Consider the following 27,695-nt stretch of genomic DNA (forward strand, 5'->3'; position numbering starts at 1 on the left):
AGATAACAATAATCTGCGAGTACGATAGCAGCTTCGAAGTGACCGTGTGGGTTCGTTTTGTGATTTTGAAAATAATTGTGATAAATAATTAAACATGGTTCGCCGTGGAAGATCTGCTAGCCCACCGCCAGCCCCAAGGAGGTAAATAACGATTTGGAGGTTTTATGACATCTCACAGTATGTGCATAGCAATGTGCTTTATAAAAATGTGACATCTTGTAGGGCTGCCGCTCCACCACCTTCGAGATTACCTGCCCCGGCTCCGGCGCCTGCCAGCGCCCCGATGGTGGCCCCCGGTGCTCCCCAGCAGCCCAGCATGTTTGCACAAATGGCTGCGACGGCTGGAGGTGTCGCCGTCGGATCTGCCGTGGTTAGTGACACTTCATGTTGCGTCAATTTCGAAGATCAAGGCCACATATTTACGGTCTGATCTTTCTATTTAGGATTTTATACATCTAGATCAGATTAAAAACTTCCGCATAATATACCTGCACTTCGTCTTCCTTACGGTATTGAAACTACTATTTGGAGGTTATATCAATTAATGACATATCTGCGCAATGTAGTTATTTTTTAACTTTTGTAGGACATAGGTACATAGTACTATTTAACATTTTTTTTATAACATTATACCTACCCATTTAAACTATTTTTGTCGAGTTGTTGATTGCTTTTTTTTTAGTAATAACTAGACACCGGACATCTGGAGTCCTTTTTTTTTTGGGACGGACTCGAATATTACAACATTTTTTAATTAAAAAATGCGTTAATAATTTATGGAACCTATGTTTTTCAGAAAAATAAGTTGTACGATGTAGTAGGTACAATGAAATATGAAATAAATGATATTGATAATATGTGCAAGAGACTTTATCGATACTTAATTATATAGAAACGCTGCTATTAGTAGATATACTATACTACTTAGAGAAATTAATGAAGCGCTTACGTATAGAGTGGAAGAATTAGTTGTAAATAGTAATATCTATAATATTTAATAATATTCCACTTATATACCTATTATTGAAATCAATGTTTAAAATTTCTACTAAACTACTTTTATTTTCACTATCAAATAACAAATCACACTTGCTCCCATAATGAGAAGGACCTGACAGCTAGTGTATTATTAAAATTGTACCAATTCTGAATGATTTCGTATATTATGTTGATACTACGAAAATATATAATATGAAAACATATTATTATATTATATGGATTTATGGATAGGTAAAATGGGGAATATCGGACCTACGTGGTTAATGAAACCCTTTAGAAAAAGTTTCGTACGAAAGATACTTCAAATCGTACTTTTGTGTTTCAAGCAAGTGGTTGGACATATTGAGATATTCAATTTTAATATATAGGTACTGATGTTGTAATGTTTTTTTTGACATTTTATAGGCCATTTTCAAACACTTTATATTCATCATGCAAAATATGTAAGTACATGCGTTTTCTGTTAATTGCTACTCCCTAATACTATAAATTATATATCATAGTATTATTTCAATGAAATATATAAACCCGATATAATTATTTATTTCGGAAGTTATCAAAATAATAAATCATAATTAGTCGACATTGATACATTGTGTATATATAGTACCTAATACCATTGATAATAAATTATTTTATCAAGAAAATATTAGATATAAATAGGTATAACACAGTTGCAGTGCCTACCATTTGCCTTAACAAGTTGACCTTGGTTCTAATAGTTCATTGCTTTATCCAATCTGGGAGTTCACACATGAAACTATAATTTGATGTTATAGTAATATGGTAGAAAAAACAAAAAAAACTTAACCTGCGCGTTTGTTAACTGATCTACGTATTTTCGTAATATCCGAGATCACTCAGTTTTGACGATTATGGATTATAGCTTAAAATTGTTTATTTGTTTTTATTTAGTGAGTAGGTATATTTCGTGATATTTCACATTAGCTGGTTCCATTGTTTACGGGAAATGACGATTTAACGGGCTTACATATTGAATGTATTAATAGTATGTAATATATTCAAAACGGGTTTTCACAAACACTTCAGATAATCAAAATTTGTTTTTTACTTGATCCTTTACTAATAGGTAAGAAGGTTTTAACAATCTTTTATTATGTCAATGTGCATTTACGATCGGTGAGTGCGCATAGTGCACGAAGAAGCCAAAAGGCATAAGCCGGGTCGTAAATAATGACTAATAGAATACCTAGTACAAAACATAAATCAATTAGAATTTATTGATTAATATTTTTGCCACTCGTACCCGTTAGATATAGGGACCATTATACCACTTTCCTCTAGAAGGTATATAAGGTACTTTTAAACACTTTGTACATTTTGCATTTTTGTTTATTGTTATTAAATCTTAGTTGATATTATTCTTTTGACTTATTAACTTAAAAATAACAACAATGGATGAAATATAATATTCCTAAATATTATAATATGTCACATATATAATATTGTGTAAGTATATAATATATAATTATCAAGCCTCGATAGCGAAGGCTGCGTGACTAGCAAATGCACTTACGACCTATGTAAACCTGCCGTTCATATTATTTTAAAAGCACATTGGCATTGTTATTTTTTTAAGATTATCCTTTGCTTTGTAATTTTATTCTTGTAAATCCACGGTATTATAGATGGTTGCACTATTATATCTAAAATGTAAACATAAATTTATATACAATATTGGTATATACTACAGCTGATGATGATACATACTATCGTATGGAAAATAATACATTTTTAAGTTGTGAACTTCTTGTACGTATCATGCAACGAAAGCAATAAAATCGTCTTCAAGTTTTTGTCATTGGTCGGGAACCTTTTTTGATACATACACCTACGGCAGGTGAATTTTAAACACAGCAAATTTTTCACAGTTTTGAAGTTACGCTATTTCTTAATGTATATAAATCAGTCATTTAATAAATAAGGACAAATATCACCAACAAGTTAGTTCAAGTAAACAATCGACTCCCACGTCCTCTATACTTAATTGACTTTATATGCAATAATATGTACCTACCTATATTTTGTACTGTTATTCAATTGAAAATGTCCATTAGGATAAAATCGGTTGAATATCAACATTATGGAATAAATGTGGAAAAAGTACGAAAGTACATATTATAAAGTGTTTTAATGAAATATTTATCTAGGTACCAGTCGTTTTATGTGATGAATAGTTCTTTACACTTTATAATATGTAAGTATTTAAATCAAATACATAATATAATCATATATCAGATAATTACTTTTTAATAACAACATTTAAATATAATGCTAATTATGTCGAATGGCCGCCTAATCAGCGCGCCTTTAGCGTACAATGTATTAAATGGAACGGCGGGACTTTTTTTAACGTTACACACCTACAAACTTACCTGTAGAATGGCCAAAAATGGAACTACGAATTACCATAGGACGCCATTTTGAAAATTTCATTCGAATGTCAGATTTTGTCCAGTTACTAGTCTTGATTGGGTAGTTTTCGACAATGGCTCCATTTTTTTGTAGTACTTATTCCACTTTTAATCAACAAATTAGGACCGGTTTCTTCCGCCTCAGAGGGACATTTTCAACTGAATCTTCCCTTGTTCGGTTGAAAATGTCCCTCTGATGCGAACGAAACCGGTCCTAATTTATTGATTAAAAGTGGAATAAGTACTAAAAAAATGCGTTTTTTTAATTAAACAACAATAAATATTAACGTAATACAATCACTAAGTGAAAATCTGAAGTATTAAATGGGACAGCGGGACTTTTTTTAACGTTACACACCTACAAACTTACCTGTAGAATGGCCAAAAATGGAACTACGAACTACCATAGGACGCCATTTTGAAAATTTCATTCGAATGTTAGATTTTGTCCAGTTACGAGTCTTGATTGGGTAGTTTTCGACAATGGCTCCATTTTTTTTGTAGTACTTATTCCACTTTTAATCAATAAATTAGGACCGGTTTCGTCCGCCTCAGAGGGACATTTTCAACTGAATCTTCCCTTGTTCAGTTGAAAATGTCCTCTGATGCGAACGAAACCGGTCCTAATTTATTGATTAAAAGTGGAATAAGTACCACAAAAAAATGCGTTTTATTAAATTAAACAACAATAAATATTAACGTAATACAATGACTAAGTGAAAATCTGAAGCAATATTATATTGCAAAACCTTTAGAAGAATGCAATTACGGCTTACGCAATACATAATATTATAATAGTAGGTTCAAACGAATATTTTCAGGGATGTTTCGCATCTACAGATGTACGCCACTGGTATTTTGAAGATGAAATTTCTTACGATCGATTTGATGAAATTCTTCAATAGACCAGTTTGGGCAGAGCATCCTCAAAATACTTAAATATCTAAAGAAATAAACAAGTAGGTATGTGACTTTTTTATCGATATGTAGGTACGGTATTGTTGCTTGGTAATACTAATAGGTATCAATATGATACACTTAGAACATAAAACGGGTCAGCGGACAAAATCTTTCAATATTTGTATTTATATTAGTGGTAGGTACGCAAAAGCTATTCGATATTTAATTATGAAAAAACATATTCTACACGCATTTTATAAAAATGGTTTACCATTACTTACCTGCAATAAAACAAACCATAAATTTTGTAATGCGACCTTTTTAATTACAGTTTGCGAATTTGAATTCGTGTGAGTCGCCCGCACGTCGCGTTAAAATATTGGCAAGACGATTATCTTAATTACAATAATTACCATCGCACCTGAGCTGCCAGAAAAAACAACTGACTAATTGTAGAAATCCATACTAAGAATCATTTGGGCAAAAGTCTCCTTAGGATATTGGATTCGTCCACCATTTTAATGTGTTTTTTTATGGGTTGACGGTTAAAGACTCGAAAGATCCGGTCTTTAGTAATAACATAAAGCAATAGTGTAATTAGTTAGTAATATGATATTATCTGAAATGCGTTGTAGGTATATTAAAAACAATCAACATCTTCGAAAATACGACGTCACGGATCCGTTTTTTGTTTGTCATTCAAAATATGTCTGGAATTAGAAGAATGTAGGTAGGTACGTCTGTAAATGTTTCCTATTATTGAACTTTGTACTGTGACAGTTGATTCACAATCCCAAATGATATTATGTAATCCAAACTCTATTGATTGTTTTTGTTGTGTTTTGGTATTTTTAACACTTCATGTGAAATCAATTTAATAGTGTTGTATTTTCATGAAGCCTAAGAGCGGAATGCAGAAACATTTGTCATAACTAAAATTTCCTTAGCAGAAAACACTATGCAGAAACATTGTCCTTAATTAAGATCATTTCTATTAAAAATAATACCGTATTTAAAAATTCTCTTTCCTATAGTTTAGGTAAATTATTTTATAATTGTTAAACGATGACAAAAATATGACAACTGCATTTTATAAATGTAATAACTATAAATACATGTTAATATTTAATTATAATACTCTTATGTTTCCGTTATAAGTCATTATACGTGATTCCACAGGCACCGCAGATATAACATGGTAATACTAGCGTCAAGTGTCATTCTATCATCTGGCATCCTGTATTTCTGCGGGCTGACTTATAAAAGTAAAATAATATTCTGCAAGTACATGCCAAACGAATTAACACTATCAATATCCATATTGAGATACATTGTTAAATGAATTTGAGTGTATGGACTGTTTCATAGACATGCGAATTTATTTTGACAGCAGCTGTCAGTGGTAATACAGAAGGGGGCGTGTTCATAACAAAAGTAGTCTGGTTAAGGATTCCTTAACTCTATACTCAGGATTGGCTTTTCGGCGACTTATCCTTAGGATCAAAATCTTAGATTGTGCATTCCGCTCTAAGTAGATAGCAGTGGCGTGCAATTTGTAGAGATTCTTTTGAAAATATATACTTAAAAATAATTTGAAGAAATTTGCTGTTTCTATAATATGCATTTTCATGTCACGGATTAGTTAGTAGCTAGGTTAAACAAATATTAACTATCATTTAAAATACATTTATTTATCCAATAGTTTGTAGTCTACCAGTACATTTCATCCATATCAATAGAAAAGCACAAAATTATGATTGGTAATATGCAATGAGGTTATTTTTGCATGTGGACGGTGAACTAGTAGCCTGAATATTAGATTAGTATCGGCGTTTGAGCGACGAAACAAATCTTTCTTCGTAGTTAAAGAATTTCCAGGGTTTGGTGTGAATATTAAAGCGTCTGTATTTTCGATCGTCGAACAAGACACTTTGATATTCAGTTTTTATTTAGTAATTTTAGTACTTATGCGTATTTAGATATTTTTTCATGAATTCTTGGATACCTACGCCTTACACCTAGTTGAGAAGTATAATTATAATGATTTAATTACTTAGTCAGTTAGTTGGCTGACATATTGTCACTTTATTTCAAGGTATGATTCATTATTTTTGAGGAATCTAGAGTGAAGTTCGAATAAGAATATAAATTATGTTATGTCCATGGATATGGCAGATCATAATTCTAGATTTAGTTAGATTAAAAATAACAGTGGCCTGTATATAGACTAAAACTACACAAACACATTTGTGATAATTAAAAAAAACTCAATTTTTCTTCAAGATAGTAATGTGACAATATGTTGTTTTTCAATATGCGTTGTCCACAAAAATTCAATGGGTTGATTGAATGACTAACCACCATTCCTCATGAAAAAACTCAAGACCCATATGCCCTTAGGAGTGACAATCGTAATTTATGTTTAATCATGACTAAGTAGGTATATTTATTTTGTATGTAAGTATATAATTCATTAATTAAATTATGTAATGCTGTTATATTTAAAAAAAAAATGATAATTGAAATGCAGGTAAATATGCTACGTAAGCAGGAAGGTCGATAGTTTTGAAAGAAAATATGACGTAGTTAGATCGACGTCGACCGACAGAAAACACTGCAATAATAGGCTTCATGTAAAAGCAGTCGAAAATAATATCGTTCATATAATAATTTAATTGTGTGCTGCAGAAGAAATAACAGTTTCATGGTTAAGGTGACGCATCAGTGAAACACCAAATAATTTTCAACTGTAGGTGCGACGAAATTTTGGACTCGCTCGCATTCAGTGAGAGAACGTCGAGCCAGAGACACGTCACTTTGCTGCGTGATGGCGACGGGCCAATTAATTCTAAAATCGTGTAAAGATGACTAAAAACGTTACCCATTTACTTTATATTATTATTGTTACTAATAGAACAATAAACAGAACATAAAATGGACGTATGTTGGATTTATATGACAAATAATATTTCGTTTGACAGGAGTCATTTGCACCCGCTACCCGCAATCCGCGCATCGCCTAGCAACGATCTTTTTAGACCGTGCCTCAACTAATGCATGGCCTTAAGATGTTCCACTATAATGCATTTTATAAGTCATGAGTTAAAATTTGCTTTGGTTTTAATATGTATATTTTTTATACTATGAACTTAATTTAGAACTTTCTCAAGTTAGTGACAATTTTTTCTTCTTCCTTTTAATTTTTTTATTTAATTAAAATGAAGATTATAATACCTGGCAGTTGGGGAAGAGAATATCATTGGATAAATTATCACTAGATTAGCTTAACCCATTCCAGACAGAATTAATTTTTCAGGATCACTTAAAAAGGCACACTGATTACTAAAATTGATATAACTCATGTATTATTCATTCAATTCAAATAAATCTTTTAAATATTTATAGGTTTTGAATTTTTCTATTAAGTATTTACATTTTAAGAAAACTTTGTGTATAAGTGGAATGAAGAAAACATGTCAAATATAGGTTTTTGGGTTTTTTTAGCTTTTTTTTATACAAAATGACATAGATAAAAAGTCCATGATAAAAGTAAATAATAAAAGGAAGATATACTAAAACTGGAGCTAATTATAATATTCTTCAAGATATTTAGAAGATGGAGGGCCATTTTAAGTTTTTTACTGTCTCAAACACCTCATACCTAGCGAACTGATCATTATTTTGACAAATTTAAATAAAAATAGATTTTATAAATCAAATATTTCTAAAAAAATATATTGGACTGTATATAACTAACATTATAAAATGATAGCTACATATATTATTAAGTAATTTCAACTATAAAAAAAATCAAAATATTGTAATTTTTTTTTGATTTTCATCATGTCCTGCATCCTGTACCACCGGCGCCAAATTGGCGCCGATAGGGCGCGATGGGTTAATGCACATAGCATTCTAAATAGTCAGCGATTAACAATTTTCTTTTGTTAGCCTTGTTATATAGTCAATGCTTCCAATCTAGCAAGAGGTGGTTCTGTGGTTCATGTCAGTCTAAATAAATTTCTTACCTTATGTTAACTATTCCAGGGTCATGTAGCAGGGCACGCTCTGACAGGCATGTTTAGCGGCAGCGGATCAGATTCAGAGGCGCAGCATGCCTCGGCGGCAGCTCCCGCCCAGCAACAATACCAGTCGACGGGCGGTCAAGAGCCCACAGGACCGTGCGCCTGGGAAATCAAACAGTTCTTGCAGTGCGCCCAGGGCCAGTCTGACCTCACCCTTTGCGAGGGATTCAATGAGGCCCTCCGACAGTGCAAAACATCCAACCGTATGTTTTAAGATAATATAACCACCTATGTATTTAGTTCCTCCCTAGATTAAAATAATTTCCACCGATAATGCCTAGTTTTTTTAGGATCTTGTAAATTTTCTTGGATGGCACCTGCTGTTATAAATACGATTCAAAAGGTGCATAATACTCAACAAAGAAATACATATTGAATAATTTTTAGTCAGTCAAATTATTTCTGTGAATGATGTGTGTCAAAAATGACGAATGGTTCTTAATTTATTACTTTTAGTTTTAATACTTGTGTAAATTTAATACTTAAGTGTGTTGGAGGTCACCCATAATATTACTAAGTTATTTTATTTGAAACTGAGCAATGCTAAGAAACAACTGCACACCTACTTGTAAAGCCATTAAATTTAAGATTAGGTTACTGTGAATATGTAACATTTTATAATTTGCTTCGGTTTCAAATAAAGGATATTTTATTTTTAATTCACTACATTGCCAAACGGGTGGCCATTATTATATTATTTATTAATTTATTGTTTTCCTTTCTTTTTGTTTCAGATATATAATTTTAATTTTTGGATTACCACATCGTTATAACATTTTATGATAGAGGTTTCCAAATACTAAACGCTAGTAATAAATAGTATCTGATTCATAATTTCCGTCACATTCTTGTTATAGATAGTAAAATTATACCATATATTTTTTGTTCTATTTTGCGAAAGGTGTAAAAAATTGTTAGACAGTTTGCCAATTGTAAACTGTAATAAAATTGTACACTTGTAATCATCTCTGTAGTGCAATTGAAAGCTCTTCAAACAAATAATATTGTTCAAAATGTAATTGCTTTGAAAACAATAAACAAATTTGGTTGTTAAAAAGGTTTTTTTATTCAATAAACATATGTTGAATTCACACCCATACAATTTTTGAGTTATCATCGGCAGTCAAATTAATATTTCTCGAATCCAAGGCACTTCATTTTATTACAATTTCAAAAATTAATTTCTGTCCTATCTTTGAAATAATAACCGGAAAGACATAGACACATACATAATTGCATAATGTACAAGTAGATATTAGTTACTCATCAATTATTTCATGTAAATATCATAAGCTAAATTTATTGTAATATATTATTTTAAAGAACGAGCAGGTGAAATTGAAATGACTTAAACATAATCAACTGTCTTGAAACGCCGTGTGTAACAGCTCTTCAATCTTTGCCCGGTTGGCTAATCCCATTTGGATTCTCTTCTCCATATCGCAAATCATTTTTTCGCATTTGTCCACTTCGTGAATAGAGGTGTCCAAATCTGACAGAACTGAAGTGATCAAAATATCTTCTGGCATTTCTTCAGACAAATCCAGGCGGGGCTTTTTCGATGCGCTAATCTCCAGCAGATCGAAATCGTCAGCAGCGGGCCTCACGTTTTTAATGACATCGGACATACACCACCATGGAGTGGTTCTATAGATGTGCAAGTCTTTTTTGCAGTAGATAACAGTAGGACTTCTGAGTGTTTTTATCGGTTCCGAGATCTTATGAGTGACAAGCACTTTCATTATATCCAGCCAAGAAATAAAATCTTCACTCTCCGCAGATTCATCTTCCGAATCTTTCATTATGCTGAATATTTTTAAAGTAATCATTTCTGGATTTGTAAACCACTGAAGATTTTTTATATACTTTCGTAAAGAATTTTGAAACGATTCTGCATCACTGGGCGGCCACTCTCCTGAATAATAAGGTAATGTAAATGTCGAATTTATTGTGCTTTCGAGGGATGTTATATTTGACTTCCAATCATGTGGGAAATATTCATAATCCTTCGGATAGACATTGTCGAAGTGTAGGTATTGTTGCAATTCTTTTGGAAATACTGGATACTTATGTAGTTCAGGATCAGACACCATTTTTGATGCTCTTCTCACAGCTTCATTGTACAAACTGATGACTTTTCGGGTATCCTGAAATGCTTCACGAAATGAAGAATGTAACGACAATTTGAATCTATACCATAGCTCACTGCCAATACACTGATCGAGGTATGCGGAGAGGAGGTTCGATTGTATCATAGGTTTCTGAGAATATCGTTTCGCCAGCCATTTTAAAGCGCTTTTTGTCAACGACGTGACAGTCAGGTCGGAAAATTCTCGAGATGTGAACAATTTATATTCAGAAATTGTATGATGATTTTTAATTTTTTTAAGAAATGAATCTAAATCAGAAAAAGTTTGTGAACTTCCACAAAATAGTACCACGGCAACGGGCATACATTGAAAATTGCATTTATTGGATAAAACTTTCTCAATTCTTTCTTTTAGAGTCGATATATTTTCATTGTGAACATGTCCATAGTAGAGTAATCCATTCATTCCGGTGATTTTGGTGAGACTCTCATGACTCTTGCATTGAAGTTCCGCACCCCTTATGCTGCACACGGAAATAGCAAATTTTTTATACCAATCGTGTTCATTCAAGTAAACTAGGCCCTCATTTGGCGGCAACGATGTACGACTGTCAGAGAAGACTCCAGGGATCCAGTCGTGTAGGAAAGTCGAGAATTCTGATGACTCCCATTCGTCCGGAAGAGAAGTGACAAGTTTCCAAAAGGTGTTAATCGACTGAGAATTTGGATCGATTTCTTGCGATCGTTTTAAAAGAGACATTTTAACAGTTTCAAAGAGATTAATAGTATGCCGTTCCGGTTTCACTGGCATTTTGAACGTGAAGGCTCTTCTCCGATGGAAGTTTCTCATGCGTAGCAGGGCGTCACTCTGAGTCGAGTGAGGGGTGGGAGGTGTGCGATCCGGCAACCATGCGGGGGTGGCGTACAGGAGGGAACGACGTCTCCGAGACTTGGCCACCTGTTTCCGCCACATTCTAGCGCTGCACCTTGTGATTATTCGCAAGCGTATTTCTCGTAAACGTCTAGCCGCCCGTATTCCTGATTCACATTCTTCCTCACATGTTTCCAATAAAATGTCTTCACAAATTTCATGAGTGGCCTCATTGATTTTGTCCAACCGCAAGATCTCTTCTTCGATGAGACCCTCGCACATATCTGTGACGACCTCATTGATGACTTCGGGCACTATTTCCTGGAGCTGTCTTTCAATTGCCGCTTCCAATTCCCTTCTTTTTCTTTCTGCTTCTTTCCTTTCAAACTCTGCCTTGTCTTTTGCAAGTTTTGCATTTCGTTCCTCCTCCATTTTTCTTCTTAACTCCTCTTGAAGTCGCAATTCTTCTTTTCTTTTTTCCTCTTGCCTCATTTCTTCCTCTCTTTTTCTTTTGGCTTCTTCCAATTGTTGCTGTCGAATTTTTTCATCTTCCATTACTTTGTACTTATTATATGGCGGAAGATTAGAGTTGGGAGGAATATAGTTGGCAGGAAACATGGTCCCCGATGGCGCAGTCGCTCCGAAGATACTGGAACTGGGAAAACTATCTGCGGCATTTTTGAATATACTATTTTCAGATGTAGTTTTGGGGGCAGATTTGTCAGGTTCAATATTAGAAAATATTTTCGCAGAATGAATTTCTGGCTTTGAAAATAAAAACTTACTCTGAACAGAGGAACCGAAAATATTCGCTTTCATGGTGCCGTCTGTTTCAGACACGCCTCTACCGAATATGCTGCCGGTTCCGCGGCTGCTATTTTCCCAAATATTCGTAATAGGTTCCGTGACAGCCGGTTTGGAAAAGATAAATTTATTTTCTACGCTGAACACATTTTTCGGGGCATCTTGCGAGGCTGACTCTTTTTCGATGTTATCAGCTGCCATTTTAAATATGTTGTCGTTCGACAGGGGAATTTTGAACGGATTAGATATGCCATCGGTCGTAGTATTGAAAGCTGGCAGTCTGGGCTGACCGAAAACTTTCACTGTCTCCGGCTTGGCGAATGTGAAATCACCATGTTTCTCAATAGGCTTTGGCTCGATTGTTTTCGTTTCCGGAGGTTTTGAGGTCACCGCTGAACTTTTAAGTATATTCTTAACTTCCTCCATGTTACCGGGAGGCGGTTTATATCCTTGGTCTTCAGCTAAGATGGATTCTTTATTGAGATAACCTTTTGCGTCAAAACTGGAATGGGGCGTATGCTTTTCGAAATCACTTTTCGGTAATTTACCACCATAAATCAATTCGCCCAAGGTGCAATCTCTCTTGGATTCGACTAAGTTGCGGACTCTCTCTTGTGAGCAGGGGGTGCTATTGTCGCAGAAGGAGTTTTTATCCAATATCACAAAGGAGTAATCATCGTTGGCGGCGGTCTGCATTTCGAGGCCATAATGCTCGAGGAAGACTTCCATGCTGTTCATGCTCTCGAAGGCCAGCATGTCCATAATTTTGAACGCGGGAAACTGCGACATTCCACGTGGTGAATGCGACTTAATCATTCTGGTGAGGGCTCTCGCTCGTACGTCATTAAAGTAACGTGTCAGGATGCAAGCGTTCAGATACGTGGTGTCCTTAACTAGCTTGAAGAACCTGATGTAGTTGTTATTGTCAATGGCCGTGAACACTTTTATGGCGAAGCGGACTTGTGCTGAGGATTGAACGGCCGGATCCAACTGCTGCACCTGGTAATGGCATCATAAAAACATCAATTAAATTAGTATGATGGACCGGCAGCTCTATTCAGTGCATCTGCCACGAGTTCAATCTACCGCGCTGAGAATAGCGAGTAATTATCACCTTGCAGTGGCGAAGGGTGGAGGCTATCCGACATACGTGGTGTACACTAGACTTTGCTAGTCTAACGTATTTGATTTCATTGAACTAAGACTACAATCTGTATAGTGTTTGTTAGTTTTTAAAATTCAATTAAACCCTGCCTAATCCAAACCATAGTATATAATAGACAAAAAATATTTTTTATTGATTATGGGTTGGTTAGGCAGGGCTTAATGAATTAAAAAAAAAACTAACCCAAACCATTTGTAATGTTTATTCTTAATTCAAAGAAAACAAATAAGTATGACTGACAATGTTTAGTGTGCACTATTTATGTCGAAACTTAACAGCCTACCTCCACCTCTCGCCACTGTCACCTTGAATACTCAACGCAACTTGAATCCACAACACAGTAATCTATAGCATCATTTGAAATGCACAAAAAATTACCTAAACTACACAATTCTAAACCAATTTTACTAATGGTATGGAATCGTAAGTATCTTTTAAACACAATGTAATTACAGGCGGACCTCGACTTACGAACGTTCGACTTTCGCACAATTCGCTATTTCGCACATTTCAAAAAAAATCGTTTTTTTAAAACGTCGCGTTGGCCGTGGGGTTAAGATATCCCCTTCTCGCTCGCTCACAAGCAAGTGAATTTCTTGCGTCACTTGCATCCTGCTCGCACTCGTCACTTTGCTTGTGAGCTAGCTAGGATAGGTTTTGTCTTGCGCAGGAGCGCGTGCGGGCGTGTTATGTTGTGCGTTTTGCTAATTTTATTCATTTGAAATATTTCACCCTAATGATTTATAAACAAGAGTGAGAAACAGAAAAACTGCAGTGTTGATACGAACAAAGAGAAATCAAGGACTTATAAACTTCACACGACGTTCTGATTGCGGTGAATCTTTTTCTTCAATCGGACGTTCGTATGATACAAACAGGTCTACTACGATATGTTCAATTTTGAAAAATAAAAATAAAATTAAGGAATACGTTCAAAATTGTGGAAATATATCTTTAAAGGTTGTTTCCAAAAGACACGGCATAGTTATGGATGAAATGGAAAAATATTTGTCATCATGGATTGACGAACAACATCAAAAAGATGTCCCTCTGAATATTTCAATTATTCAAGCGAAGGCTCTTAGTTTGCACAAAGATTGGAAGGCTAGATTAAAAAAAGATTCTAACACGATTTTTCAAGTAAGTAACGATTGGTTTATAATAAATTCACTGGAGAATCGGCTGATTTTCGCGTAGAATTTATTTCCTCATTATCCAAAATTATTGAAGATGGAGAATATTCTTCTAGCCAAATATTTAATGTAGATGACACAGGTTTATTTTGGAAAAAATGCCTAGTCGTACATTCTTATCTAAGGAAGACTCAGTTGCCTCTGGGCATAAACCTTCTAAAAACTGATTGACATTGCTTCTTGGTGGAAACTTGGCTGGTGATTTAAAATTGATGCCAATGTTAATTTATCAACCAGAAAATCCCAGGGCATTGAAAGGGAAGGATAAAGAATTGCTTCCAGTAATCAAATAAAGATAAAAAAAAAACTGGGTTTACTGCGTTAATATTAAAAGATTGGTTCACTTTACATTTCGTGCCAGCAGTTAAGCAATATTGTAAAGTTAATAATTTACCATTTAAAATAAGAAAAAGAAGAGTGGCAAACAGTTAACTCTTGATAACTTTTTAAGGGAAACATCCGCAAACCCCACTTAAACATGTCTCTTAAACATCTTATATTTACTTGATAAATACATATTTCAAAATACACACAATTTAATTTTTTTTTTTACTTCCCTCTACTTTCGAACATTCAACATTTGCACACCTTTTCAGGAACCAATTATGTGCGAAAGTCGAGGTCCTCCTGTAATACGATTTCTATGTACTATTTGATGGCAAGACATATACGAATTTAATGATCTTACACCATACAGAGGTCGCAAATAAAATTCGCCGCAAACATTGCGACCTGCGTCACCATTCGGGGATTCGAAAATTGGCTGAATAGAAATCATTTATCACGGATACGACCTTGTTTTGGAATGGCTCGCGGCAGGTTTAAATAAAGCTGTAGAGATATTATTTCTCATAGATAAAAAAGACAATTCCCACTAAAAGCGCAAATTCGAATTGGAATGAATCAAAATAACAATGTGTCATAATAAGTTATCAAGGGACTGGATTAAAGTAATATATTACTAGTTTTTACATCACATACCTATTTATGAGTGGTAAAGATTTGATTGCGTAATTAAGTTGTGTGAAAAGTTATAAACATTTTATCCGTAACATTGTATTATATTCCATGAACCCCTGTGTCTAAAATTTTATTATGCTATTTTCATAGCAACATTTTTTCATCTAATTTGAATGTTTTGGCCTAACTTTTACCCCTAACGGCACTGAAAAACATAAAAAATAACAGAAAAAAGTTTTCAATTTTGAAGTTGATTTACTCAACTGAGTTACTTATGTACTTAGATTCCTTTCATTCCCAGTTCTTCAATCATTCAATTGATCAAACATCACCGTATAACAAATATAAAACATTATTTTGTTAAATAATCATTGGACTACGAAGACCGCCTCCGAAACATTTAACATAATCTTTATCTCATAAAATATACATTATATCAGAATGTTGAAGTAAACAAATTTTGATGATATTTAGTCAACTATCCTCGAGATATTTCCAAAACTTCACGCAAGTAACAACTCAATTACTAATATTTCAAAGTGATACATCCACAACAAACGAGGGCCTGACTTTCTTACCTCCCACATGAAATTGGCATCATGCATATTGAGGAGCACCACATAAGCTCGAAATTCTGGTTCATTGGCGCAAGCCTGTGTGTCGCCTCTGGCCCGTAGGTCTCCGTACATGTACTTAAGGGTTTGCAGGCATTTGGAAAGATTCTCTGTGTTCAACCGCTGGTCGAATGAGGAGGCGGGTTCCTCCACCAGTCTGGCCGCACAGTGAGCATGGAATCTGGCGCACGCTTCCACCAACGATACGGACCCTGCAAATTAATATTATCCTTTTTTATGAATAAAATAAAATATATTGTTCGGTTTTTGGTTATTCACAACACATTACAAATTGAAAATTTCTGTAACCGATTTTATAACTAATAGTGGTGTCTTTATATAGTCAAAGAAGGTGAGAGAAAGCTAAATATCTTTGAAAGGAAGATATTCATAAGTAGGCTCGTCGTATGTCCAGATTATCTACACATCGCGAGCCGAATACTACAAGGTTCTAAGTGTTCGTCCTTGAAAAAACAAACCCAACAATGAAGTAGTATTCTAAGCTGCCTCATTGTTACTTTTGTTTCTCCAAGGACAAACACTTAGAACCTTGTAGTTCTCCCACTCGCGATATGTTTTCATCCCCCGAACAGTCCTCACACTAAAATATTGTAAAAGAAAGTTTCCTTTGCCAGATTTTAGTTTTGCTCGAATGCACGAAACCATCACATGCACAATTCTTCGACTCATTTCTTGGAAGGCGAAGATCAAGTGCGACTAACGCGAGCATGCAAGTGAAATTTTACATTGAGCGTGATCACTAAAGACCGGATCTTTCGAGTCTTTAACCGTCAACCCATAAAAAAACACATTAAAATGGTGGACGAATCCAATATCCTAAGGAGACTTTTGCCCAAATGATTCTTAGTATGGATTTCTACAATTAGTCAGTTGTTTTTTCTGGCAGCTCAGGTGCGATGGTAATAATTGTAATTAAGATAATCGTCTTGCCAATATTTTAACGCGACGTGCGGGCGACTCACACGAATTCAAATTCGCAAACTGTAATTAAAAAGGTCGCATTACAAAATTTATGGTTTGTTTTATTGCAGGTAAGTAATGGTAAACCATTTTTATAAAATGCGTGTAGAATATGTTTTTTCATAATTAAATATCGAATAGCTTTTGCGTACCTACCACTAATATAAATACAAATATTGAAAGATTTTGTCCGCTGACCCGTTTTATGTTCTAAGTGTATCATATTGATACCTATTAGTATTACCAAGCAACAATACCGTACCTACATATCGATAAAAAAGTCACATACCTACTTGTTTATTTCTTTAGATATTTAAGTATTTTGAGGATGCTCTGCCCAAACTGGTCTATTTGATTATAAACTATTGACATTGAAGAATTTCATCAAATCGATCGTAAGAAATTTCATCTTCAAAATACCAGTGGCGTACATCTGTAGATGCGAAACATCCCTGAAAATATTCGTTTGAACCTACTATTATAATATTATGTATTGCGTAAGCCGTAATTGCATTCTTCTAAAGGTTTTGCAATATAATATTGCTTCAGATTTTCACTTAGTCATTGTATTACGTTAATATTTATTGTTGTTTAATTTAATAAAACGCATTTTTTTGTGGTACTTATTCCACTTTTAATCAATAAATTAGGACCGGTTTCGTTCGCATCAGAGGACATTTTCAACTGAACAAGGGAAGATTCAGTTGAAAATGTCCCTCTGAGGCGGACGAAACCGGTCCTAATTTATTGATTAAAAGTGGAATAAGTACTACAAAAAAAATGGAGCAATTGTCGAAAACTACCCAATCAAGACTCGTAACTGGACAAAATCTAACATTCGAATGAAATTTTCAAAATGGCGTCCTATGGTAGTTCGTAGTTCCATTTTTGGCCATTCTACAGGTAAGTTTGTAGGTGTGTAACGTTAAAAAAAGTCCCGCTGTCCCATTTAATACTTCAGATTTTCACTTAGTGATTGTATTACGTTAATATTTATTGTTGTTTAATTAAAAAAACGCATTTTTTTTTAGTACTTATTCCACTTTTAATCAATAAATTAGGACCGGTTTCGTTCGCATCAGAGGGACATTTTCAACCGAACAAGGGAAGATTCAGTTGAAAATGTCCCTCTGAGGCGGAAGAAACCGGTCCTAATTTGTTGATTAAAAGTGGAATAAGTACTACAAAAAAATGGAGCCATTGTCGAAAACTACCCAATCAAGACTAGTAACTGGACAAAATCTGACATTCGAATGAAATTTTCAAAATGGCGTCCTATGGTAATTCGTAGTTCCATTTTTGGCCATTCTACAGGTAAGTTTGTAGGTGTGTAACGTTAAAAAAAGTCCCGCCGTTCCATTTAATACATTGTACGCTAAAGGCGCGCCGATTAGGCGGCCATTCGACATAATTAGCATTATATTTAAATGTTGTTATTAAAAAGTAATTATCTGATATATGATTATATTATGTATTTGATTTAAATACTTACATATTATAAAGTGTAAAGAACTATTCATCACATAAAACGACTGGTACCTAGATAAATATTTCATTAAAACACTTTATAATATGTACTTTCGTACTTTTTCCACATTTATTCCATAATGTTGATATTCAACCGATTTTATCCTAATGGACATTTTCAATTGAATAACAGTACAAAATATAGGTAGGTACATATTATTGCATATAAAGTCAATTAAGTATAGAGGACGTGGGAGTCGATTGTTTACTTGAACTAACTTGTTGGTGATATTTGTCCTTATTTATTAAATGACTGATTTATATACATTAAGAAATAGCGTAACTTCAAAACTGTGAAAAATTTGCTGTGTTTAAAATTCACCTGCCGTAGGTGTATGTATCAAAAAAGGTTCCCGACCAATGACAAAAACTTGAAGACGATTTTATTGCTTTCGTTGCATGATACGTACAAGAAGTTCACAACTTAAAAATGAATTATTTTCCATACGATAGTATGTATCATCATCAGCTGTAGTATATACCAATATTGTATATAAATTTATGTTTACATTTTAGATATAATAGTGCAACCATCTATAATACCGTGGATTTACAAGAATAAAATTACAAAGCAAAGGATAATCTTAAAAAAATAACAATGCCAATGTGCTTTTAAAATAATATGAACGGCAGGTTTACATAGGTCGTAAGTGCATTTGCTAGTCACGCAGCCTTCGCTATCGAGGCTTGATAATTATATATTATATACTTACACAATATTATATATGTGACATATTATAATATTTAGGAATATTATATTTCATCCATTGTTGTTATTTTTAAGTTAATAAGTCAAAAGAATAATATCAACTAAGATTTAATAACAATAAACAAAAATGCAAAATGTACAAAGTGTTTAAAAGTACCTTATATACCTTCTAGAGGAAAGTGGTATAATGGTCCCTATATCTAACGGGTACGAGTGGCAAAAATATTAATCAATAAATTCTAATTGATTTATGTTTTGTACTAGGTATTCTATTAGTCATTATTTACGACCCGGCTTATGCCTTTTGGCTTCTTCGTGCACTATGCGCACTCACCGATCGTAAATGCACATTGACATAATAAAAGATTGTTAAAACCTTCTTACCTATTAGTAAAGGATCAAGTAAAAAACAAATTTTGATTATCTGAAGTGTTTGTGAAAACTCGTAATGAATATATTACATACTATTAATACATTCAATATGTAAGCCCGTTAAATCGTCATTTCCCGCAAACAATGGAACCAGCTAATGTGAAATATCACGAAATATACCTACTCACTAAATAAAAACAAATAAACAATTTTAAGCTATAATCCATAATCGTCAAAACTGAGTGATCTCGGATTTTAAGAAAATACGTAGATCAGTTAACAAACGCGCAGGTTAAGTTTTTTTTGTTTTTTCTACCATATTACTATAACATCAAATTATTGTTTCATGTGTGAACTCCCAGATTGGATAAAGCAATGAACTATTAGAACCAAGGTCAACTTGTTAAGGCAAATGGTAGGCACTGCAACTGTGTTATACCTATTTATATCTAATATTTTCTTGATAAAATAATTTATTATCAATGGTATTAGGTACTATATATACACAATGTATCAATGTCGACTAATTATGATTTATTATTTTGATAACTTCCGAAATAAATAATTATATCGGGTTTATATATTTCATTGAAATAATACTATGATATATAATTTATAGTATTAGGGAGTAGCAATTAACAGAAAACGCATGTACTTACATATTTTGCATGATGAATATAAAGTGTTTGAAAATGGCCTATAAAATGTCAAAAAAAACATTACAACATCAGTACCTATATATTAAAATTGAATATCTCAATATGTCCAACCACTTGCTTGAAACACAAAAGTACGATTTGAAGTATATTTCGTACGAAACTTTTTCTAAAGGGTTTCATTAACCACGTAGGTCCGATATTCCCCATTTTACCTATCCATAAATCCATATAATATAATAATATGTTTTCATATTATATATTTTCGTAGTATCAACATAATATACGAAATCATTCAGAATTGGTACAATTTTAATAATACACTAGCTGTCAGGTCCTTCTCATTATGGGAGCAAGTGTGATTTGTTATTTGATAGTGAAAATAAAAGTAGTTTAGTAGAAATTTTAAACATTGATTTCAATAATAGGTATATAAGTGGAATATTATTAAATATTATAGATATTACTATTTACAACTAATTCTTCCACTCTATACGTAAGCGCTTCATTAATTTCTCTAAGTAGTATAGTATATCTACTAATAGCAGCGTTTCTATATAATTAAGTATCGATAAAGTCTCTTGCACATATTATCAATATCATTTATTTCATATTTCATTGTACCTACTACATCGTACAACTTATTTTTCTGAAAAACATAGGTTCCATAAATTATTAACGCATTTTTTAATTAAAAAATGTTGTAATATTCGAGTCCGTCCCAAAAAAAAAAGGACTCCAGATGTCCGGTGTCTAGTGATCACTATATCCGTCCCGTTCTATCGCGTGCCAAAGTATACGAAAAGACGATAATTATTTTAGTGTTCATCAATGACCACCTATGTGCCGGGTCCTCTACATTTCTTAGTCTTTGACATAACAAAAACAACCCAACATACAAATATATAGGTAGATTTAATATAAATATAAAAAAACGTTCTGCAAGTTTAGTATTTAATATATTTTATTAAAGAATAGTTTTTTTTCTTTATTTGCTATTTTTTTTATTTACTTCAAAAATTATCATTGTTAGTGTTATTATATAAAATCACTGAAATTAATAAATACCTTAAAAATATAAGTTTTAATGAAAAATTGTATGTGTGTGGTTGTGGGTGTAAATTTACCGCACCGGGTGACGGCCCGTCACTGACGGGTGACACCAACCCTAGTTACGCCACTGCTCAGATACGTTGATGATTCGCACACACAATAGAAAAATTAGAGGGAACGTTGTTGGCAACCCTATCCAAGTTTTTTTGTATGGATTTGTACTTTCGTTCTGACTTTTAGATTATTTATCCTGTTTTCTATGAAGCAACATTGATCAGGTATGTATACGTGAATGGCCAAATTATGATAAAGCGCAGCAGTGTTTAGAGAAAATACATTACTGTTTTATAATGTAACAATACAATATCTAGTCACATGGCAAAACGAGATGTATTACAATTTTAGTAGATGACAAAAATTGATAATAAAATGAAATATGAATGTATTTTAGTTATAAAAGAAACAAATGTGAGGTTTTTGGTAAGATCGAATTTCCTAACAATATGACAGATTATATTAAAAAATCAACAGTGGACAGATGTGCTGATGAATACATGAACAGCAAACCCTAGGCTAAAGCAGTAGGGGGAGTTTGTGGCGGACAGAGGGAAGCGGTGACTTTTCAGAGGGATGGTCAATAACAATATTGAATTGTAGTGTGGATGACAGATATCAAGATAACTTTATGACTTCGGGTTACTTTCCACTAGACAGAGAAAAACAACAAAAAAATGCTCCATAGACATCAACCATTGAACATACCTATATATTTTTATAAATATTTTAACATAACATCGAAAACACATTTATACATTACTTTAAAATAACGAAAGGGGCTTGGAGTATTGCATGTTACCCCTTGCCTGAAGAGAAAAAAATGATTCCGGAATATTAGAGGTTACCGACCTGATTTCGACCTACTGACGACGATGAAGAATTTTCATTTTTGACATAAAAGCTGATTTTATTGAAGATTTTTTTAAGAACCAAAAAAGGTTCCAACCTGAATTCTGAGAACAAAATTTTATAGAGGAAAATATATAGAACATAGCAAACCTTGACAACAGAGGGCCTGTTGCGTAATATCTTTTCTTATGGCTCGTAATCTGTCCCACAAGAAATGGAACCAGTCACCTAATAATGTCTGGAAAAAAAGTAAAAACGATTATTTCAAATGACTAAAAATGGCCAAAGAAGAATATCACATTTTGAATAATAATGCGAATAGTTAAATTCAATGAACATCGTCATTTACAAAGATGTTGAAGAATACCTTTTATCAGATAGACGAATCTGAAAAAAGGTTACTAAAGCCAATGATCAAATTAGCTAAAAGTTGGATGATTCACATTTCATGTGATATGAGATTTATTTACCAGTACCGCACTGGGAAAAAAACACTTTGCATTAGTATAAGCATTATTTAAAATAACTGCAAATAAAATAAGTAAGAAAACAAAACAAAACCTGAAAACTAGCCTCCATATTCTTCATTCAATGCTGCCATCACATATAATATTAATGTTTCTACTATAGCTACCATTCAACCATACTAAAAACGTTCTAACCTCCAACTTCCTTCAATCTCATTTACGAGGTTGGTGCAAAAATATTGATTTCTCAGGGTGTCAGAGACAAAATACCTTTTATTGGAAAAATAGGTTCCAACAAGTAACATAATATCGTCGTTGAAACTAGAAAATTGTGTAACTCTAAAAACGCTACTTTACAGGAGAGACAAAAAACTATATAGCTAATTTTTCATTAAAAGTATTGTTTTTATTCTTCTGTTAAGATTTTGAAAATTATACGAAACATGCATAATACGATGGTGCTCATTATTTCCTGAATCATTGGTCATTTCTCTTTTGCACATGTCCAGTGAATGTAGATAGATCTACGTACTTCAGGCTTGTCGCACAGGTCCATGATGTGATTCAAGAGGTAGAGAAGGGTACGCTGCAGCTGGGGCACGGGTCTCAGGTCATATGAGAGTGGCTCCTCTTGATCGGCCGAACTGCGGCTGTACTGCTTCACCGCCCTCTGGCTATCCATCTTGTTAAATCCCATCTCTGACGGATGACACTCGTACGCAGCAACCTACAATAAATATTTAGTCACATTGACTGATCTTCTTGGGCCGGAGCATTACTGATAAAATATTTAATAGTAGAATCAAAATTAAAACACCCACGGCGGAGTAGTGAGTGGATAATGTCAATAAATTATCAATTCATAAGTTGGATCAATCCTGAAATAAAAAAAGGGGGAAATATTGAATCTTATAATATAAAGTCGACTAAATAGATTCATGTTATGGTTTTCCGTTATTTTTTTTGTGCTGGGATTAATATCATCCCTCAGAGAATATTTGATACGCCCTCAAGATACCATCAAATTATAATATTGTCACTCCACTAACGAGTTGGATTTCATAAAAAAAATTGATTATGTCTGCGAGAAAAAAATGGGTTTCTGATTCATGATTCAATGGGTGGTCCTGTCCTGTGACAAATATTACACTCTAAAGTCCAGCTTGAGTTATGCGTCAATTACATTGAGCTTCTTTACGAGCTGTTTGTTGGCGAATTTATAATCTGCCTGTAAAGTCGCCTAGTGTAATCATCGAACAAGCTAACATTTCGATGATTACACTGGGCGACTTTACAGGCAGATAATAAATTCGCCAATAAACAGCTCGTAAAGAAGCTCAATGTAATTGACGCTTTATGCACAAATTCTAGTATATGACTCAGTGCATCCACAGCATTTGCTCTCGACACACGTAATTTTTTGTCTTCGTAATAATTTGTAATTATTATCACCCATCATGGATTAACAAGAGAAATAATAGGACATATTATTTTAACGATTGCGAACATCAATATTGTTTCTTTGATTTTAATTGAAAGTGCATCTGTTTATTATGCAATGCTATGTAGTGTTTCGGTTCCTAAAAAAGTAATATTGAAAGACATTTCAAAACCGTTCACATGACTATTAATTCTACCAGCTATCCATTGAACTCTGAAATATGAAAAAAGAAGATTGTTGAGTTAAAAGTATGTGTTACAAAGCAGCAAAGATTTTTCACAAAATCATCGCACCAATCCAAAAATGCAACAAACATTGTTAGCTAAGAAAAAAAAACCGTTTGAAGATGGAAAATGAATTAAATTTATAATAATGTTGAAAATTTGAATGTTGGTTTGTTGTTTAACTTTTTTAGTATTTTTATTTTAAAGCTTGAAATGTTAGTGATATATTTTATATGTTGATTTATGTCGATAAAATATCTTCTCTTAAATAAATATTAATTGATTGATTAATATGGTGTTTAATTTATAGAACTACATATTATTAATAATGCATGTTTTTTCTGATTTTAGGGGTTATATCAAGATTTTAAGTTCTATTGAGATTTTTGAAAGTTATCAGCTTCAAAGAAAAGTATATAAATACAGTCGAACTTGGTTATTACGAGGAAGATGGGACAGACTGAATTTGCTTGTTATAAGCATTACTCGTTATATCGCTATATAACATTTTTCGCGCCACATTCTATTTAAGCATAGAACAAAAAATCTGAAAACCATCGTAAAAATGCCCGAAACAAGCAAGGCATTCAAAAACTACAAAATAAGTTGTTTATTGTAATGAAGTGCTGAGCCGCTGGCGCTGGTAGGTACCTACTGACTTCACAAAGCTCGGATTGTTTACATGCAATTTCAACTATATGCGTGGATACTTTTTCAATGCTGTCGGCGAAAACACCAATTAAGTACTTAGACACTTAATTAGTCTCATAAACGTTATCCGATCCTGGCGGCATCAGTCTAGTTAACTGCCCGGTCGGATTTTATTGCTTAGGGTCGAAAATGTTGTTTTTAAACGATAGACACGTTAACGGTTTTGCTCAGTATACCCGAGAAGTGGCTTGTTATAATAGTGAATAAATGTATGGAGAAAATCATAAACTAAAAATGTCAATGAATGTTTCCTCATTACATCCGAGATCTCGCTATTTCCGTGATCATAATAACCAAGTTCGATTGTATGTATATATTATGCCCCGGCTATATTCAAAATATATATTGCGCCCTTCGTGGCAACAAGGTTGCTGACCTCTGATCTAGCACATGAAAATATCAGCCATGAAATCAAAGCCATGCCACTTAGAGAGACGTTGCGCGGCTGAGGAATCTGATACTGATTCGACAGAAATCTCGCAGAGTAATATTTTAATTATAAACAGTCTCTACATGTGCGATAAATAATGTTTAGCTGTTGAATTTCAAAGTAAATCAAAAAACGAAATAACTTTTCAATAGTTACATATTATTATGATATAAATAATTGAAGATCTTGGCATAAAAACATCAAATGTCCACTTTTTTCCATTTTCATTTTATTGCATTTCTATATTCCCTGTGTATGATTACATACAACTGTGCAAAGATATATTTAAAAAAAAAAATCATAAGTCCCTCAAATCTGCTCTCAAAAATATGCCACTTTTCTAAAAACCGCAATAGTCCAGGCAATTTTGTGTGAAAACAGCAAAGGTCCAATAGTTCTACACTTTTATCACCAGGCGGCGTTAGTAATGTTAGTATACATTCCATACAATTTAGTATCTGAGCTGTCTAATTATCCTTGATTCGTTTAATTATCGCTTTTTATAACATTTTCTTATGATTGTTTTTATATTTTATCATGGATATTACTAGCATAGACATCTGAAACGACTCGAAATAGAAAAATTAACAAAACCATGCAACGTTTTTACCAAATAACGGTGACTTTCATTATTGTTCAGTTGGATGTAATAAGGAAAATTCTTGGCACTTCATTATAAAATCTAAAGAGACCAGAGAAAAAGATTTTTTTAATATGAAATATAGGTTAAAACTTTGGCATTTTTCGGTAAAAATTTGTAGGCTAGTTATAATGTACAAAATAGACCAGGCTAGTAAGGGAGAAGTGCTTTGCGAACATTTCAGTTTCTCTCTAGGATGTGGGATAGATTCAATGTACCTAGTGAATAAAAATCAAATGCAAGTCACGATTGCATTTAAAACAACATATGGTGGATAAGTTCCATTGAAAGGATCTAAATAAAAAAATATTTTAAAATTAGCTAAATATTTACAAAACCCAATAAATGTATCGTTTAATTTGCTGATAGTGAAGGTGTCAGACGAATCTAATCGGTTTTCTTTTTTCGTGTTAACTATCAATTCATGGTGGAAATCCATTGTGTTAATGATTTATTTAATAAAACACATTTTTTTAGTACATATTCCACTTTTAATAAATAAATCTGGATAGGTTTCATCCGCCTTAGAGGGACATTTTCAACTGTTGAAAACAGTTGGCAGAAAAACAGAGGCGGACGAAACCGGTCCAGATTTATTTATTAAAAGTGAAATAAGTAGATACTAAAAAATGTGTTTTATTAAATTAAATCAATAATAATAATATGAAGCTTATCAGTATTAACCCGCACATGATTAAAACATTTTTTCAAATATTTAATTCTTGATTTTTTAGAAACATTGAAGTCGTTCGTTAATAGGTAAATAATATGTCTAAACCTTATTAAAAGTTGTATTATGATTAAAAAATAACAGAAATATATATTCTTTATTTTATTTAATAAAATTATAGTTTTAGTCATACTATTTACATTTCGATCTTTTCAATTTTGCAATAAAAACAACAAATGTCCAAAAATTGTGTAAAAACAGCAAATGTCACACTCATTCTTTTTTAAATATCTATTTAACCGAAATAAATTTATTATTTCTTTTACATTCATATAGTGCATATACGGTTTCTCTATAATTTCTCATTGTCAAATTAATAAAATTTTTCTTGACAACCAAGATATTATGTTTTTACCCTCTCCTGAAAAAAAAGTGTTTTGTGACATTTGCTGTTTTTATGCCAAGATCTTCAATTTATATCTATAAAGCAGTCTATTATTTTTTCGATATTTTGACACAAACTTATGGTGTTTTGGTTGTGTTGGATTTTAAAATAATTACTGTGAGTTGGATAAATAAATGAATATATATAATATATAGAAAACACATTTTATATTCGGAAGTTTTTGTGTTTGATGCGTTTTGTTTAGCAATGATTAGATATTGTGAAAGAAATAATCGATAAAAAGACTATGGCCTAATTTACATTTTGTGGTATTCCCGAAAGCTACAAAAAAATGATTTGATATAATATAAATCTAACAAATATTAGGTTATTATATTAATTAACATG

The 27,695-nt window shown here is 33.0% G+C and overlaps 2 protein-coding genes across 3 annotated transcripts in view; one reads left to right on the plus strand and one right to left on the minus strand.

The window, feature by feature from the left end:
• On the plus strand, window positions 1-9,476 carry Chchd2 (Coiled-coil-helix-coiled-coil-helix domain containing 2). Its single transcript, XM_085944573.1, has 4 exons — window positions 1-141; window positions 223-370; window positions 8,382-8,622; window positions 9,154-9,476. The coding sequence occupies exons 1-4, from the start codon at window positions 95-97 to the stop codon at window positions 9,159-9,161; spliced, it is 444 nt and encodes a 147-aa protein (XP_085800699.1). The 5' UTR covers window positions 1-94; the 3' UTR covers window positions 9,162-9,476.
• The window catches only part of xmas (RRM_XMAS2 and SAC3_GANP domain-containing protein xmas), a 25,018-nt gene continuing 6,791 nt past the window's right edge, over window positions 9,469-27,695 (minus strand). For both annotated transcript variants that reach the window (XM_085944572.1, XM_085944571.1), the window contains exons 7-10: window positions 23,319-23,513; window positions 22,470-22,557; window positions 16,080-16,327; window positions 9,469-13,182 (exon numbers count right to left, since the gene is read on the minus strand). In XM_085944572.1, the coding sequence (XP_085800698.1) occupies window positions 9,778-13,182; window positions 16,080-16,327; window positions 22,470-22,557; window positions 23,319-23,513 (3,936 nt within the window). In that variant the 3' untranslated portion in view covers window positions 9,469-9,777. The remainder of the gene's footprint in view (window positions 13,183-16,079; window positions 16,328-22,469; window positions 22,558-23,318; window positions 23,514-27,695) is intronic.

This window comes from Rhyacophila brunnea, unplaced genomic scaffold (assembly GCF_057557595.1).
Source record: "Rhyacophila brunnea isolate RB1 unplaced genomic scaffold, BYU_Rbru_1.0 scaffold_17, whole genome shotgun sequence".
NCBI lineage: Eukaryota > Metazoa > Arthropoda > Insecta > Trichoptera > Rhyacophilidae > Rhyacophila > Rhyacophila brunnea.

Bases quoted from the DNA above. Each gene is read 5' to 3' on its own strand.
- Chchd2 (XM_085944573.1), top strand. From the start codon at position 95: ATGGTTCGCCGTGGAAGATCTGCTAGCCCACCGCCAGCCCCAAGGAG. The intron at 142-222 runs GTAAATAACGAT...GACATCTTGTAG, and splicing joins CCACCGCCAGCCCCAAGGAG to GGCTGCCGCTCCACCACCTT. The intron at 371-8,381 runs GTTAGTGACACT...TAACTATTCCAG, and splicing joins TCGCCGTCGGATCTGCCGTG to GGTCATGTAGCAGGGCACGC.